General features: G+C 46.3%; 1 protein-coding gene across 1 annotated transcript in view; it reads right to left on the reverse strand.

Moving 5' to 3' along the window:
- The window catches only part of EHMT1 (euchromatic histone lysine methyltransferase 1), a 95819-nt gene that overhangs the window by 46415 nt on the left and 34563 nt on the right, over window positions 1-14841 (reverse strand). The window contains exons 4-10 of the mRNA XM_065418744.1: window positions 11763-11940; window positions 8604-8740; window positions 7449-7637; window positions 6563-6643; window positions 4710-4830; window positions 2217-2348; window positions 122-267 (exon numbers count right to left, since the gene is read on the reverse strand). Of these exons, the coding sequence (XP_065274816.1) occupies window positions 122-267; window positions 2217-2348; window positions 4710-4830; window positions 6563-6643; window positions 7449-7637; window positions 8604-8740; window positions 11763-11940 (984 nt within the window). The remainder of the gene's footprint in view (window positions 1-121; window positions 268-2216; window positions 2349-4709; window positions 4831-6562; window positions 6644-7448; window positions 7638-8603; window positions 8741-11762; window positions 11941-14841) is intronic.

A 14841-nucleotide genomic window follows, 5' to 3' on the forward strand; every position in this document is an offset into this window, starting at 1 on the left:
CAACTCAGCACATCCAATGTCTCTCCCCAAAGAGAGCAGGCAGAGTCCTCAGCGTGTGAAGCAGATGGGACTAACCCTTCCATGGGAGGAAGCTGAGAGAAGCTGAAGGAGGGGCTCCTACCTCATTGTCCACGCTCTCCGTTGCCATGCACTGGTTGTTGGCTAGCGTGGTAATCTCTCGGCTTCTGGGGGTTTCCATTCGACAGCTACAGAGAGGCACTTCCTGAAGACCATCCATTTCCATTGCTTCAGGGCCATTAGAGAGACCTACGGTGCGAAAGTCAAGTCAGTCAGCTCTGTAAATTACCTCCTGAGAACACTCACAGGGAAGAAAAGGGGACAGTTGGTCAATGTTAGCTTTACCCTTCTAGAGCCCCCTCCATACAAGGTTCTCAAAGCACTTAGTGTGGAGTTTTCAGAAGTGTCCAGTGTTGGTCTAACTCTGCTCCCCCTGGGAATTTTACCACTGATTTCAATGGAAGCAGACACTTATGACAACTGAAAACCCCACCCCAGAAAGAGTGACTGGCCCAAAGTCACACAGTGCACCTGTGGCAGAGAATAGAGAACGCAGGAGTCCTGACTCCCAATACTCTAAATATCAGATAACTTGAAGGGGACCAACTGCAGTTCAAAGTCTGAAGCTACATTATAGCAGCATGGCAGAATGTCAGGAAAGTATTTCATCACTGGCTTCTGTTTGCAAAGGCTTATGACATGGTTGAAAAATATTCCTTGGCACATTTAGTCTGAGCCAGGGATGGAATATTTGAATCCTATCTGAACAGTGTTCCTTACACATTTTTGAGTTACAGAAACACACATTTTTTTAAAACTTCCTATACATGTCCCCTTGGCTAATTCAAAACTGTCTTGTTCTTCAGAGCCAAGCCTGGGAAGCTATTAGGTCTTCAAGTGAAGTAATCATGCTGCTTTTTGATTTAAAAAATAAAAAAGCTTCAACAGGGGAGTTATTTTATTCTGGGCAAAGGTTGAAACACCAATACTAATCATTCAGGTCACAGTAGAGATTCCCCTCTGGTGACACTATGAAAGCAACATTCTTTTTCTTCTCTGAGGACACCATTTTAAGGGTTAAAAACCAATCCGTTTTCCTCTCGTAAGGAACATCCCCAAGCTGTAAGTATTAGGCTTCCAAGAACCACTACAGTCCCCGGATAAAGTCTGTCTCTACTGCAGCCAACTAGCTGAACGAGCCAGCTAAGGATGGGTCATGACAGTGCGGTGAAGGCCCCTGTACATTTTTGTGTAAAAGCCATATAAAGCCTTAAGAAAACGGAGCCTCTGCCAGGATCACAAGGTGAGGAGCAGTTTATTTCTCCTTCCAAGCTGCCATTTCAACAGCCCTTCTGACATTCAGCGGATCCAGTCAAAACACCCACCACCAGCTCACGGGGGTTTGGGGGAGGAAGAGAAATTGACTTTCCGTGCATGGTGGACACGCCCACCAGCTCTGTGATGTCCCATGATCGAAAGAATACGGCAGACTTCCAAAGGCGGCACAGTGTGGGGGAGAGTCAGTTTGATGATGAAGCGCTGGACTCAAGACAAATTCAGCACTGGGAACAGCAGCCTTCTCATTAGAAGAGGCCTCTCTGGAGCCAACAGGCAGACAGCCCTGTACTCGGCTCCCCGGGCACTGCCCTCCTGCGTAGGAGAAGCATTCCATCCTCAGGGAGTCGACCTGCCCGTCTCAGAACGTACTTACAGTCATGAGCCAACGCACCCCACTTTGCAATAGTCACACTGCAGTGCTGGGGGCTAGGACTGTAGAATACTGCACGGCTGCGGCGTGGTGCTTTTTGGGTAAATAAGGGTTTTTTAAAAGGGAGGAGGGAGCTGCAAAACTGGGCAGACAAAAATCGAGGGAGAAAAAGTCAGCCAAAACTATGAAGGCTTGCATCCTCCCTGAGAAATGTTTGCAATCTTAAAATCCACCAACAAAACCCAGTAACCTAATTTAAGCAGGGTTCCCTCCCTTGAACCCCGTTCTGCACACCACTTGGCCCAGACAGTAACGGTGCCACCTATGACCCTGAGCTCAGTGAGATTAGCTAGCTGCCTTTTTAATGATGCATCTCTTCAAATTCTCCTATCAGTAGCCACCAGGGGGCATCATCTTAATACAGAGGATAAGACCAAGGAAACAAAGAACCAAAATGGTACATGGCCATATTTAGAAAGCTGACACTCACCTTCTGATTGTGAAGATAGAATTCCCTTTACTCGGAGATCCAAAGAATCAAGAGACACTTCCATGTATTCCATACTATTCTCCTGCCCAGCTCCCTCTCTGCCTCCCAAAGGTGGTTTATACGCTTCAGTACCTAAATTAAAATATACATATATTTATATAGCAAAAAAAAGAGTGTGTGTATGTATAAAGGCCACATTCATCACAAGAAAGCAGTATGCAGGCAATGCTCCTAAGAGTCTATAAATACAGATGCACACAGAATAATGAAAACGTAACATCTGGGCACGTATGTTACAATTGATCTCTTATCTCTTATTTCCTTCTCTGTATGATCGGGTAGATTTTTCACTTCCACTTAGGTAACGATAAAAGAATAAAACGAGAGAAACAAGTCCTGCCTTCCAAACACACATCTGTCTGCTGCTGTACTGCATCAGCAGCAGAAGCTTAAATGGCAAGAGAAAGGGATGGAAGCCTAGCTCACCCTGACTTACCCCACAATCTCTCTAGGCCACTGCCCCAGCCAGGCAGTGCAAACGAAACTGGAAGGGAATGGGACAGCTGACATTCAGATTAATGGGAGGGGGAGCGAAAGTGCCCAATCCTACCATTAAATAAGCAATGCTGCCGCTGAATCGAGATTTTGGGAGGGGGGGAAGGGATATTTGGGAATCTTTTCAGGCATTTCAAGCCCCTTTAGATTCACCCATCTTCACACTTGTTTCTTGCTTGCTCCTACCACTTAGTCTAATTGGTGCCAACGGGCTTTTGTTCCCCTGGATGACTGGGGGAAATCTGGTTTTCACACCAACACCTGTATTTGCAGGTCAGCAACGGGACCCAGGCCTGCATTTTAGTATTAGCTATTTGCCCAGAAGTGATTGGCACCCCCACTTCCTATTAATAAAGTTTTCGTCATCCAATCAGGGAAAAGAAACACCGGGCACGACTGATGTGATCGCTGTCACACTATGAACCAACCCAGGGACTGAAACGCGTTCACTCAGCCCGTTATGACAGAAGTTGGTAAAAGTCAGTCTGTCTGCAGAAAGTTTGCAAGCAGAAAGACCGCTTCACCCATTGGATAAACCATTTGATGGTGAAGGAGAAGTGTGAACCTTTAATAAGGGAGCTGACTGAAAGGCTTCACCGCTGTACTCCTGGAGACTCAACCTCTTTCACCCTGCGGCCAGAGAACTGATCAGACCCACCCTCCCTTCAGTCTCTCTTTGCAGCAACTCACGAAAGGGCAGTGTATGCTATACAGTATGTTGCACATTTTGGGTCAAATAAATTCGACACTCTGAACTTTGCCCTCATTGTGGAGGTGCCAAGAGGCCAACCATCACACACTTTGGATTGCTTCCATATAATGGGAATACCCAAAACCAGGCATAGGCAACTGCACAAGAGCCATAAAGCCTCATGCCCCAGCCTACATGGTGGTTTTCCTGTGTCCCTTCTGAGCATACTTGGATGAGTTTGTGAGATTTGCTTGGATCTTAATTCTTACTACAGAAAAGCCACCTGATTTGCTCCTTCTCTGCCACAGGCTCTGATTGTGGTACTCTTTCCTCTGGTTGGACGAGGCAGGCAAGAGAACAATCCCATGACTAACTGGGAAATGTTCACCTAAGGAGCAGCAGCCAACCTGCCCCCACTGCCTTCTACCCAAACCGATGCAGCCTTTCTGCTTGTTGGCTCTTCTGCTGTCTTGGAGGAAGAACAAAGATTGGGGGTTATTCCCAAATCTGCCATGTTACCTGAAAAACCTACTGATTCCTTTGTGAAGGGAGAAGTGCCCATAAGTGCTTCACACACAATCACTGGCTGCTGGGCATCGGTGTTCTGAAGTATAGAGGATTCACGTGCGGGAAATTCACGGGGGCAGAGACTGTTTTGTTCTGTGTTTGTACAGCGCCTAGCACGCTGGGGTTCTGGCCTATGACTGGGGCACCTAGGCGCTACAAAAATACAAATACTAAATAATAATGTCTATCTGCAACAGTAGCTGTGTCGACGACCCTGGTTACACCATGGTTCTATATTGCTCCACTGTGCCCCTGAACCTTTTCAAAATCTCAAACAGTTCAGGTTTTGTGGGTGGTTTGGGGGCAGAGTCAATGTCCGGCTGGTGGTGTAAAACCAAACAGCACAGTAAAATGCATTGGGGACAGCTCTTTTGTACCTGGGGCCCTAACGTAGCTGAAGTTCAAGTGTAAACTGGCCCGAAGTGTCTTCTTCAAAGCTGGTGAAGACAGGGATGCTGGTGTAAGTTCCTATGCAAATCCTGAGATGCATTTGAAGGTAACAGAGGCAACCTCTTACCCTGTAATCATTTTCCACTCAAGCCCTTCCCTCCTCCCACTTATCATCCTTAACATCTACAAAGGCAAGGCAACAAATCAACTGGGAGTAGAGGCCACCATTCTTTTATCTTCACCTGGAAGGCCTGTTTCTGTATAGTTAGCAGACAAACGCAACCGATTACCTAACACGCTGGCTTGTTTCTTTTTATTCCTCCTCCTCCTCTTCCGGGTGGGTTTCAGCCACGGGCTGTCCGTCTTTCCTTTCCTCTTCAGCAGTTTCTTCTTGATGCTGGACTCGGAGCTCTGAATAACCAGAAAGGCCATTTGCACACAAAGCACACCCGGACCGGTGGCCAATACTCATTTCCACCCACGCTAAGGCCACTTACACCACCAGAGTGATGTCAGGGTGGTTAGTGCAACTGAGAATCAGAGTTTGAAATCAAAGTGGTGCTAAGAAGTCTCCAGAGCTTACTAGACACATGCGCGGGCACGTTTTCCATCATTAAAACAGTGCATGCTTCGCTTTCAACATGCTTTTCTGGGACAAGGTACTGGGTATACACACAGCCCAATCACACTCACTACAGAGAGAGAGCATCCAGCACTCTGGAGACCAGTCTCATCAGTGAGGTCCACAAATCCAGGTTGATTTACTGCTTAAAATGTATGTAATATGCTTATACAACATACTCCAGACTTGGTGGTCAAAGCATCCAAATCTCTCAGGCAGCCTTGAAAATCTAAGCCTCTAAGTCCATGTTCAAAATTAAATTCACATCCCATTAACGGCCCAACCCAACTCCCACTTCAATCAAGGAAGAGGTTTCAGTTCTACATTGTCTTCCTCCTCAAAATACTCTCTACCACTCTCTACCCTCGCACCGGAGCCACTCAGAAAATAGCTGGCACTGAGCTCTTGCTCCCCAGGGCATATTGACCAATGAGAGGAGTAAGGTACAGAGCCAAGCGTACTGCTGACTACACTGTGCTCCAGGTGTTTAACTATAGGGACTCTTAGTCAAATGCTTCTGTTGCTCATTCTTCCCTAATGGCTCATTGGGAGAGCCGTGGTCACTCAGACAGCCAGGATCCAAACCACAAAGGGTTTTACAGATCAAAATCCAACATCGTGAATTGTCCCAGAAGGGATAATGAGAGGCCTCAAGGAACTGCCCAGGAAAAGTTATTCTGGAAGCCAGAAACAAACCAATGCCAGGGTGCATTACTACTGACCAGGATCGGACCTTCCCTTCCCTCCCCAACTTAACAGAAATGGTACTTGTTGCAATTTGTTCCACCTCCAACCTTCCGCTCAGCCAGATAAACTGATTATGCAAATAATTGAAAGAAACGACTGAGGCTAAAGATTTTCATAAGCGACTAGTGATTCGGGATGCCTTAAAAGGGGGCCTGATTTTCAGAGGGGTTGGAGGCAGGTCAGCACTGTATGAAAACCAAGTTCCCGTGAGACATCTCACAGTGGGCACCCAAAAAGCGCAAACATTTTGACGCTGTAAAAAAGTGCATTTATCTCCCCATTTTGCTTGAGGCAGGTGACTCTGTGTGTTGTTTATAAGCCTAAATCTCTCTTCTCTGTGGTGTTCCATGCCTCACAGGGCCCAGGGAGGGCCGGGGCCGTGGATTAATGAATGAACTCGACAGTGTTCTGAAAAGGAGGGTTCAATTTCAGCTTATAAAAAAAATGGTTATAGACTCATTACAACTGCCGGGTCTGTATCTAAGGAAGAATTTAAGAGGAACCATCAAATATTTCCATTAACATTAAATGTAAGAAGAAACTAGTCAGCACCTTGTTGAAAACAGCGAACAAACTCATTAGTGAGCATCAGAAGGCAACTGGTTCTATTGCAAATCGTGGACATTATGGAAAATATGGCACCCGTGTGGGTAGTTCCATTGGGTTTCAGACAGTGATTCCGTCACCCTGGCAGGGAACCATGGTGCTTCTCTCTCTCTCAGGCAGAGCGTACAGGGCAAAGATTGAAAAGAAACGTCTCGCAGCTTGGCTTACCAAGTCAGATTCATCTCCATCTTCCTCCTCCTCCCCAGATTCTCCAGATTCTTGTTCCTCCTCAGATTCACCATCTTCCATCTGTAGTCAGCATCCCCCCAAGAAGAGAAAGAGTCGTCCATGTCAGCTATTTCAAACCAAAGCACCTTCCTCATCATGCAACCACAGGGCTTCTGTCACCAAGCACCATCCATGCTCTAGCCAGAACGTGAACTAACAGAACTCACTTCCCAAAGCAAGAACCCCTCGTCTGTTAACTCCCAGCAGGGGCACGTGTACTGGGGCAGGATTGGGAGCTCCACTTCCAGCACGAGGAAAAGCTTTGCTACTCGGCATGAGAATCATAACCTTTGTGGCTTCCCAGAAGCAGGGCCAGCTTCATGTCTTCGCCATCTGTTTGGCTCCTACTAATATATAAAGATCCAGCCACTCAGGAGCGGTGATATGAACAGATATGGCGATGTTTGGTGCATCTGGTTTTTACTGCTTCAACTATAAACCCTCTTGCTTCAGGATATAAAACAGCCTATCACTGAAGAGGATTAGGAAGAAACTTGCTCTTTGATAAGTTCATTTTATGACTGTCTACTATGGGGTTTCTGCTTCTATCCCTCAAGCCACTGTCCCGAGACAGGCTATGAGACTAAACAATCCTGTATGGCAATGCCCCAATTTCAAAATTCCTACAGCAGGCAAGGAGGAGAAGTGGCAGGTCACCAGGAGCCTTTGCTTCCATAGCCCTGTTCTCTGCCACCTCAAGTGCTAAGTCCTAGAAACGTCCTCACTTCATACTGTGAACTTTGGTTCCTCTCTTTCTCTGTCCTGTCCCCAGGTACAAAAATCCCCTTTCAGCTCTTTCACAGTCACTCGAAAGGCATCCAAATACCTTTCTGGCATTGTCAGCATCAGATGAGACCTCCTTCGAGGTCCTGTTGTCCTCTGCGGGAAATGCAGCGGACTGTTCAGCTCCATGTTCGTCTTCCTCTTCCAGGTCGTCAGAGTCTTCCTCTTCGGAGTCCACCTCTATGCTCTCCCCATTCATGTGAGGGCTGATGTCAATTAGGTCCTTTTCACCCTGAAACATACCCAAGTACATAAACCAGGAAGGCCACAGCAACTCATGCTCCTGGCCCATTGCATCTAACCACAGATTCACATCATCTTCTTTGTACCAGGACACCGGCTGTGGATTGAGTACAGGACGAGTTTTCCCTCAGAACCCAGTAAGGCTGCTAATGCATCTGGACAGAGATTTTGCCGCAAGCAACCTAGCCCTATCAACCTGGAGGACGAGATGCCAACGGGAGTAATGCTGGGCTCTTGTGGCAGTACAGAGCATTAATGGCAGGGTCGCTGGTCAGCCCTGATGCTTACTAGAAGTAATCATGAGTCAAGACTGACCAGTTAACTGAAAGCATCGAATTTATTTCACAAAGGGACAGTTCCGTTGTGTCGTCTCAAGGATCCAGGGAGGGTCCCTCTGAAAGGAAAAGAAGTTCTAACACCCAGGCTGGGATTTTCAGCTCTCACTGAATTAAATGGTAAAACTCCCCTGGCACGAACTGCAGTGGGAGCACAGTCAGGCCAGCTCCGAATCCCACCTTTTAAAATCACCTGCCTTTTCCGCCTTGCAACCTCAAGCACTAACACGAGGGACTCTCCTGAGGGCTCCAAGGCAGAAACATTTGTCAGGGTCACCTTGAGAAATCCCCAGTTCCAAGAAAATCACAGAGAAATGGGAAGCAAAAAAACAAAACAAAACAAAAAATCAGAAAGAGGTTGTTTTCATTTGTTCAAGGTCTCTTGACACACGGCACCTGAGAAGACTCCCTGTAACTGCCCATTTGCAAAACTTTCCCAACCACCAGCCGTAGAAGGGTGGGAAATGGTTACAGTGAGAATGCAGTTGTAAAGAATGAATGACAGATCTACAATGAGCACATGGAGCTGGTCTCCCAGTGCCAAATACACATGGATGAAAGAGTCAAGCCCTTTATTCCCCCAACAAGCAAGTAGGTAGCAGGTTTGGCTCAGCCCTTACCTTGGCACCCGCAGTGGAATGAGTTATGCTCTTAAACATCTCAATCATCGTTCTCTGTTTTAACACTTTGGTCTTTTTCTTGGGAACCAGACTATAGGTTCCCATTCTCCGCTTCTTCTTCCGAGATACTGCAGCAGCTGGGGGGGGGGGGGGGGGGAATAAAACACAAAGCAGATTCAGGATGGGAAGGAGAAAGCATGGAAAGCAGAAGAGATGCCATTCGAGTGCTTTAAAAATGAGGTTACGGGCAGAAAAGCAACACAGAGCACAAACATAAGGGCTTCTGGAACCAACTGCTTCACTTACAAGTCAACCAAAAGAGTTTGTGTGCATGCACACACGTTTCCGACAAAGCTGCAAACTCAACCTACGTTCTGAAATTCCCCTGCCCCGCCCCCAATTCTTTCTGCTCCTTACATCACCACCAGCAAGACAGAGTCTCCCTCTCAGAACTTAGCGGGCAGTTTTGCTGATGATGCAGGAGGCAGAATAGAATCCAGAGCCTACAGGAGTAACAACATATGTTTTAACCAGGAAGGTGATCAAGAACAACTTGAGAACACACAGGGAGCAGAGATATTGAATACGGAGATGGATGTTATTTAACTTCACTTTAAACCTTGCACCAAAGTTTCAGTTCTCTTCCTTAAACGCCTCTATTCAACCCTTAATTTTGTTAGCCTCCCTCCAGCCCTCTAGACAAATCAGAGATCACACCTCAGTGCCTCACATTGTCTTGGGAGAATACATGTCACATGTAGATTTGGTTCCGGCTCTTTGAAGAATAATGTAAGCCCAGGGAATGGCTATCTTGGGAGTCAACCTTATTGCTCTCTTGCTGTGAACTCTCAGTTCCTTTAGAACATTCCCTTGCATCTCATTTTACTTTAAAAATTTCACTTAAAGGATGTTAAAGAGGCTTCTCTTTAAAAGAGATGTGTTAATACAAGTTATTGTTATTAGAAAGCTACACTTCATAATAAGCAGAAACCAGTAGTAAACTACCATCAGAATCCTATGAAATTGCATATTAGCAGCTATAGCAATCCCAAAGAAAGCCTTCGGTGTAGCAATATCCCATGTGACAACTGAAGGGCTACAAATTTGCCTATTGTAAACAGCTTCACCCGAGAGTGTAAGTGAGTAAATGAAATGTCTGCTCATGACTGCCTTCAGCACCCAAGGGAAGTGGGAGATTGTGATGGAAGGCACAGGTGCCCTGCCCTCTACATACTCACTGAAGCAGAACACCAAAGCTACAACAGACTGTCAATATCTGAACACTGAGGCTCAAGATACTAGTTTATACTGGGGATTTTCACTCACCCATTCCATTCTCAAACTCTTGATCTCTCCCCTTCTAAAACTCCCCCTGGCTTCTATTGCATCCCTCCAGCCAGCAACACTACAGCAACTTCTATTGCATCCGTCTATTGAACACTACAGCCAGCAGAGCTGATGTCCTCAGACTCAGAAACTATGTTAGTTACACAGAACTCCCTTGGACGGGGAGACAGCTTCAACAAGGACTGCAGGACTAGGCCCTGAGCTATCCAAAGGCTGCAGGCTAGCACATGGTCCATGGTGTAGGAGGCAAATAGCACATCCTTACAAGTCCTGCCAGTCTTGCTCAGTCCAAACTCCAAGAGGAGTCGATGGGAATTTGGGGTGCAAAAGGAGTGCTTTCTAATTATCTATCTTAGATGCTCAAGGCGCTTTGGTTCTTTGGGATCAGGCCTTGAAACTTCACTCTGACCTGTGCCATGACATAGCCCTATAACTACAGCAAGTTCCACAAATCTGCATGTGGTACAAACTGGCAGCTGTAAAAGAAGAATAAGGATGGGATTTTCAAAAGCATCAAAGGGATTTAGAAGTACAAGTCGTTGCAAAAAGTCAATGGGACTTGTGAACCAAAAGTGACTTGGGAGCACCTGAAAATCTTCACCCTAAATGTAAAACTGATAAGGCAACTAGATAAGCACTCTGGGCCAGATCCTGCTCTCAAACACTGTTGTAAATGGGGAGTAACCCCATTGAAATCAACCAAATCAATTGAGTTTAATACTGGGAGTAACAGAGCATATTCTGGCTCGAAACAGGCCACTATCAAATACTTTTTTCCAGCTTGGTTTAATTTAGTCTTTTTAGGCCCCACCTACCCTCTCAAAATCAACTGACTGTGGCCAAGTCATGTTATAACATGGTTTATTCTCCCAAGTGCAGACATAAAAACATATGGTACAGCTATGTAAGAGAACCATGTCTCAGCCTAGGTGGTGAGATTCAGTGCTGTACTCTAAGGAGCAGAGCACAGAATTGTAGCCCTGGGAAGAGGTGCTAAAGCAGCTTTAAGCTACCTTTATGTCCTCCCAATACTGAGGTTCCCCAGGTGACCAGGGAGGCCCCCAGAATAACTCAAACACCTTATGGGCTGCAGCCCTGCCCAGAAGCTCTAGTGTTGTGGACTGCATTCCTGCCCCCAACGTGCTCCTTACGCTGGGGGTCCAAACGGAACCTGGGAGGGCAGCTCTACCGCTTTCTTCTGCAATGCCGGCACTGGAGGAAAATCTCCTCCAACGGGATACACTGCTTTTAGGATCTCATTTACTCTGCTCAAGCTCTTGTGTTTCTCTTAAAGGGGCTGGCGCATAAAGGGGCAAGGATTTCCTCTTCCATATCGAACTAGGGAAAAACCATGGTTCTCTAACATGCTTTTAACATACAATAGTTTTTTTCTGCCTACATTGCCCAGAATAAGTGATATTTGGTCATATTCTTGATTGAATACGTTTTCGTAATGCAGGTGGGGCCCAAAGGTTCAGGCGGTGTCTATGCTAGCCTCCCTCTCCCCCAAAATTCCCCATCACTGTTGTTCCACTTGTGCTAGCAAAGGCAGGCTGCTAGCATTTTAACAAACACACCTCAGAGCAGGTCACGGCAACACGGTGGTTAATACAATGGCAACTGCCCGGGTCTGATCCACACTGGCACTCCACTGGGGCTAGCAACAGAGCGGAACTTTAGGGGCAAAAGACAGTGGAGACAAGGCCACAGCAGAGCAACTTTTAGCCTCCCCTAGCCTGACAGTGTTTCTTCCCAAGCACAATAAAAAGGGATTTTATTATTATTATTATTATTTGGCTCTGTCCTTTTTACCTGTCTGAGATTTTGTGGTGGCCACATAGCTCTGGTTCTGAGGTAGTGACTGATGAAGGCCTGGGAAAGGGGGCAACGGTGGGGGCTTGCCAAACTCCAAGACGTTTTTGTTGCCTTCCTCCTTGGATTCTTTTTGATCTCTGGTGTCTCTCGCTTCTTTGGGGTCTTTACTTGCATGCTGGAAAACAGAGATTAAAATGAGCCTCTGCATCCGGGTCAAAGGTTACTAGTTACATTCAAAAGGAAAAAGCGCGCGCGCGCACACACTCTCTTTCCCCCTCGCCCATTTGAAGAGGGGGGTCTACATTCAAAGCAGAAGCGCACAGACCCAGTCATTTATCCGACTGCTTTCCCCTCCCACACCAATCTCCTCCACCAAACAGTTCTTTGCCTAATCCCTGCAGCACTCTGGCAGCCCACTGCTCCTCCACTTAGTGAGTCCGGCTCCCTTTGAAGGTGTCTAGCGGAGAGAGACTGATCCAAAGCATGTGTACATAATGGAAAGCAGCAGATGCTATTTACACAGGCCTTTGGTCACCCCTGGAGGAGAGGAGTTAATGCAACAGCTCTGCCTGCTCCCTGACACACATCTGTAATGAGGTCCGTATGTGAGAGGGTGGACGGGCAGAGGCAACACAGTCTTCCAGAGAAGCAGTCTACCATAGTTTACAACATGCGTGTAACACTGGAAGAGGATTGCTCTGTGGTTTTACAGCATTTAGCACGATGAGGTTCTGGTCCACGACTGCTATCTAATAAAGGCAATAAACAACACGGAATGGGGGAAAGAAGGCGTTTAATTGTTTTGCATGACACGGAGATGCAAAACAAAGGCTTGGATTAAGCTTGTCTAGTGGCTACTGCAGAGACTGAGCACCAGGATTCCTAGAGCCTGATTCCCTGTTGCCCTGCTCCTTGGGCCCTCATTTACCCCGGAACAGAGTGGGTGTAGAATGCGACCATTCTGATGCGGTAGCATTTTACGCTGGCTTTGCTCTGCTCAATACTGGCCCATTCAAACTTCTCTGTGCCTCTGCTAAGCGAGCCATCAAGGGGGTTAGATACCAAATGGGCCTCAGGGGGGAAGCAGGTTGTGAGGCTGTGAAGCCCAAGGTTCTTTGAGGAAAGGTGCTACAGAAATCCTAAAGCATTGTTATAAGGTCACAAGCTTTGGGTTGACAATGTTTTGATGCTGCTCCGTTTGGGAGAGGGAGGCTTCTGGTACAGGAGCTCTGGACCGAGAGCTAAAATGCCCAACAGAAAAAGGAAGCCAGACAAGGAAGACTTTTTTAAGCCCCTATCAGTCTAGGATCAGGGACCCATTCTCAAATGCTGCTTTCAAGTAACATGGCCTTGAGAAAAAAAATCACAGCTCTGCCAAGGGAGCATTGCTGGCAGGAAATGAGAAACTGGTCACAAATTTCAAGGCCAAAAGGGATCATTATGATCATCAAGTCGGACCTACATGAAACAGGCCACCGAATTTCACCTAGATTCCTGCATCAAGCCCAGAACTGCTGGTTGAGTTACAGCACATCTTTTCGAAAGCTAGTCAGTCTTGATTTAGAGACTCCGAGCGATGAAGAAGCTACCACGTTCCTTGGTAAGTTGTTCCAATGGTTCATGATCCTCACTGTTAAGAAATCTAGCCTCTCTCTGCTAGATTAAACAACCCTCCATGACCAGAAATCTTCTCCTGGTGTACATACGTACAGAGCATGATCGAGTCACCTCTTCATGTCCTCTCTGATAAATTACATGGATAAATTAAATTAAACTTAAGAAGCTCAAGTTTTCTAGACCTCAAATCATTCTTGTGGGTGGGCCTTTCCAATTTTTCTACATCCTTTTAAAAATGTGAATATCAGAACACAAGTCTTCCAATATTAGTCTCAGTAATGCCATATATATCTGCTCGATATCCCCCGTGTATACATCCAAGGATCATGTAAACCCTATTAGCCACAGCATCACACTGAAAGCTTGTATCAGTTGGTTATCTACCTTGGCTCCTAAATCCAGAATACAGTCTCCCAGCCGGTGAATATAGCCTATATTCTTTTGTCCCTAAATGTATGACCTTGCATTGGGCTGCAGTCAGATGCATCTTCATCTGGATGGATGGACTGAAAACATTGAGAATTGTCAACTAGATCACAGAAGAATGGAGGAAGAGTTTGCCAGGACCAACACAAAGAATTAATTAAAAAGAAATACGCTATTTGCTTTGTTTTCCTGTAATTACAGTAGAGAAGTCACTAAGGCATCTCAGATACTGCTGCTCGGTAGCTGTTGGCAAATAGCAACTTTCAATGTCAATCCCGCAAAATAATATGCAAATCGAATTAGGTCTTGTAAGATTGGAATTACTGGAACTCCAGTGCGTAGGGAACTCCCTGAACCTACTATCTGGAGACACACACCTCAATACAAAGCAGACAGAAAGCATTTAAATGGAGCGATGCTACCGGTTCTCTCCTGGGAAGCCTGACTGGACAGAAGATTTTAGCAGCCCCAGTGTGGACAATCCTGGATATAAGAGATTAGGTTAACAAGGATCAGCAAAGATCTGAAAGCATGAACAATTTTCTCTCCCTTCCCCAAACTCAGCCAGACGATGGAGAAGAGAAAGGCAGAAGAAATAAGGCATTGCCCCTTCCTTGTTCCCGCTATGAAACTCTGCTTTCTGCAAGATCATTATACACGTTCTATGGACAATTCCACTTAGAGCTTTTCCATTTCTAATTGCTATAAATTCTATTAGTTCCTCTGGTCCAATCCCTGGAAACCAGTGTGGAATTTTACCCTACGGCAGTTTCTTGTGCTCTGTCCTGTCCAATCATAAATGTTTCCAGAGGAGACTTTCACAGCCAACCTCATCTTGTCATGGAGCTTCTCCTGATAGTCAACCTAAAATGTCCTTATAGTCTGATCTAGCAGTCTCAGAGCTGGCTCAAGCAACACTATTCAATTGCACCCTTTGCTGCCAGGCCAATGCTCTGGCATGCAACTGCCACTCTGCACTTGCCCGGAATTGCTCTGCCAAAACAGATGAGTTGCAAGTGTCTGCACTATTCAG

The sequence above is a fragment of the Emys orbicularis genome, chromosome 18 (genome assembly GCF_028017835.1).
Source record: "Emys orbicularis isolate rEmyOrb1 chromosome 18, rEmyOrb1.hap1, whole genome shotgun sequence".
Lineage (NCBI taxonomy): Eukaryota > Metazoa > Chordata > Testudines > Emydidae > Emys > Emys orbicularis.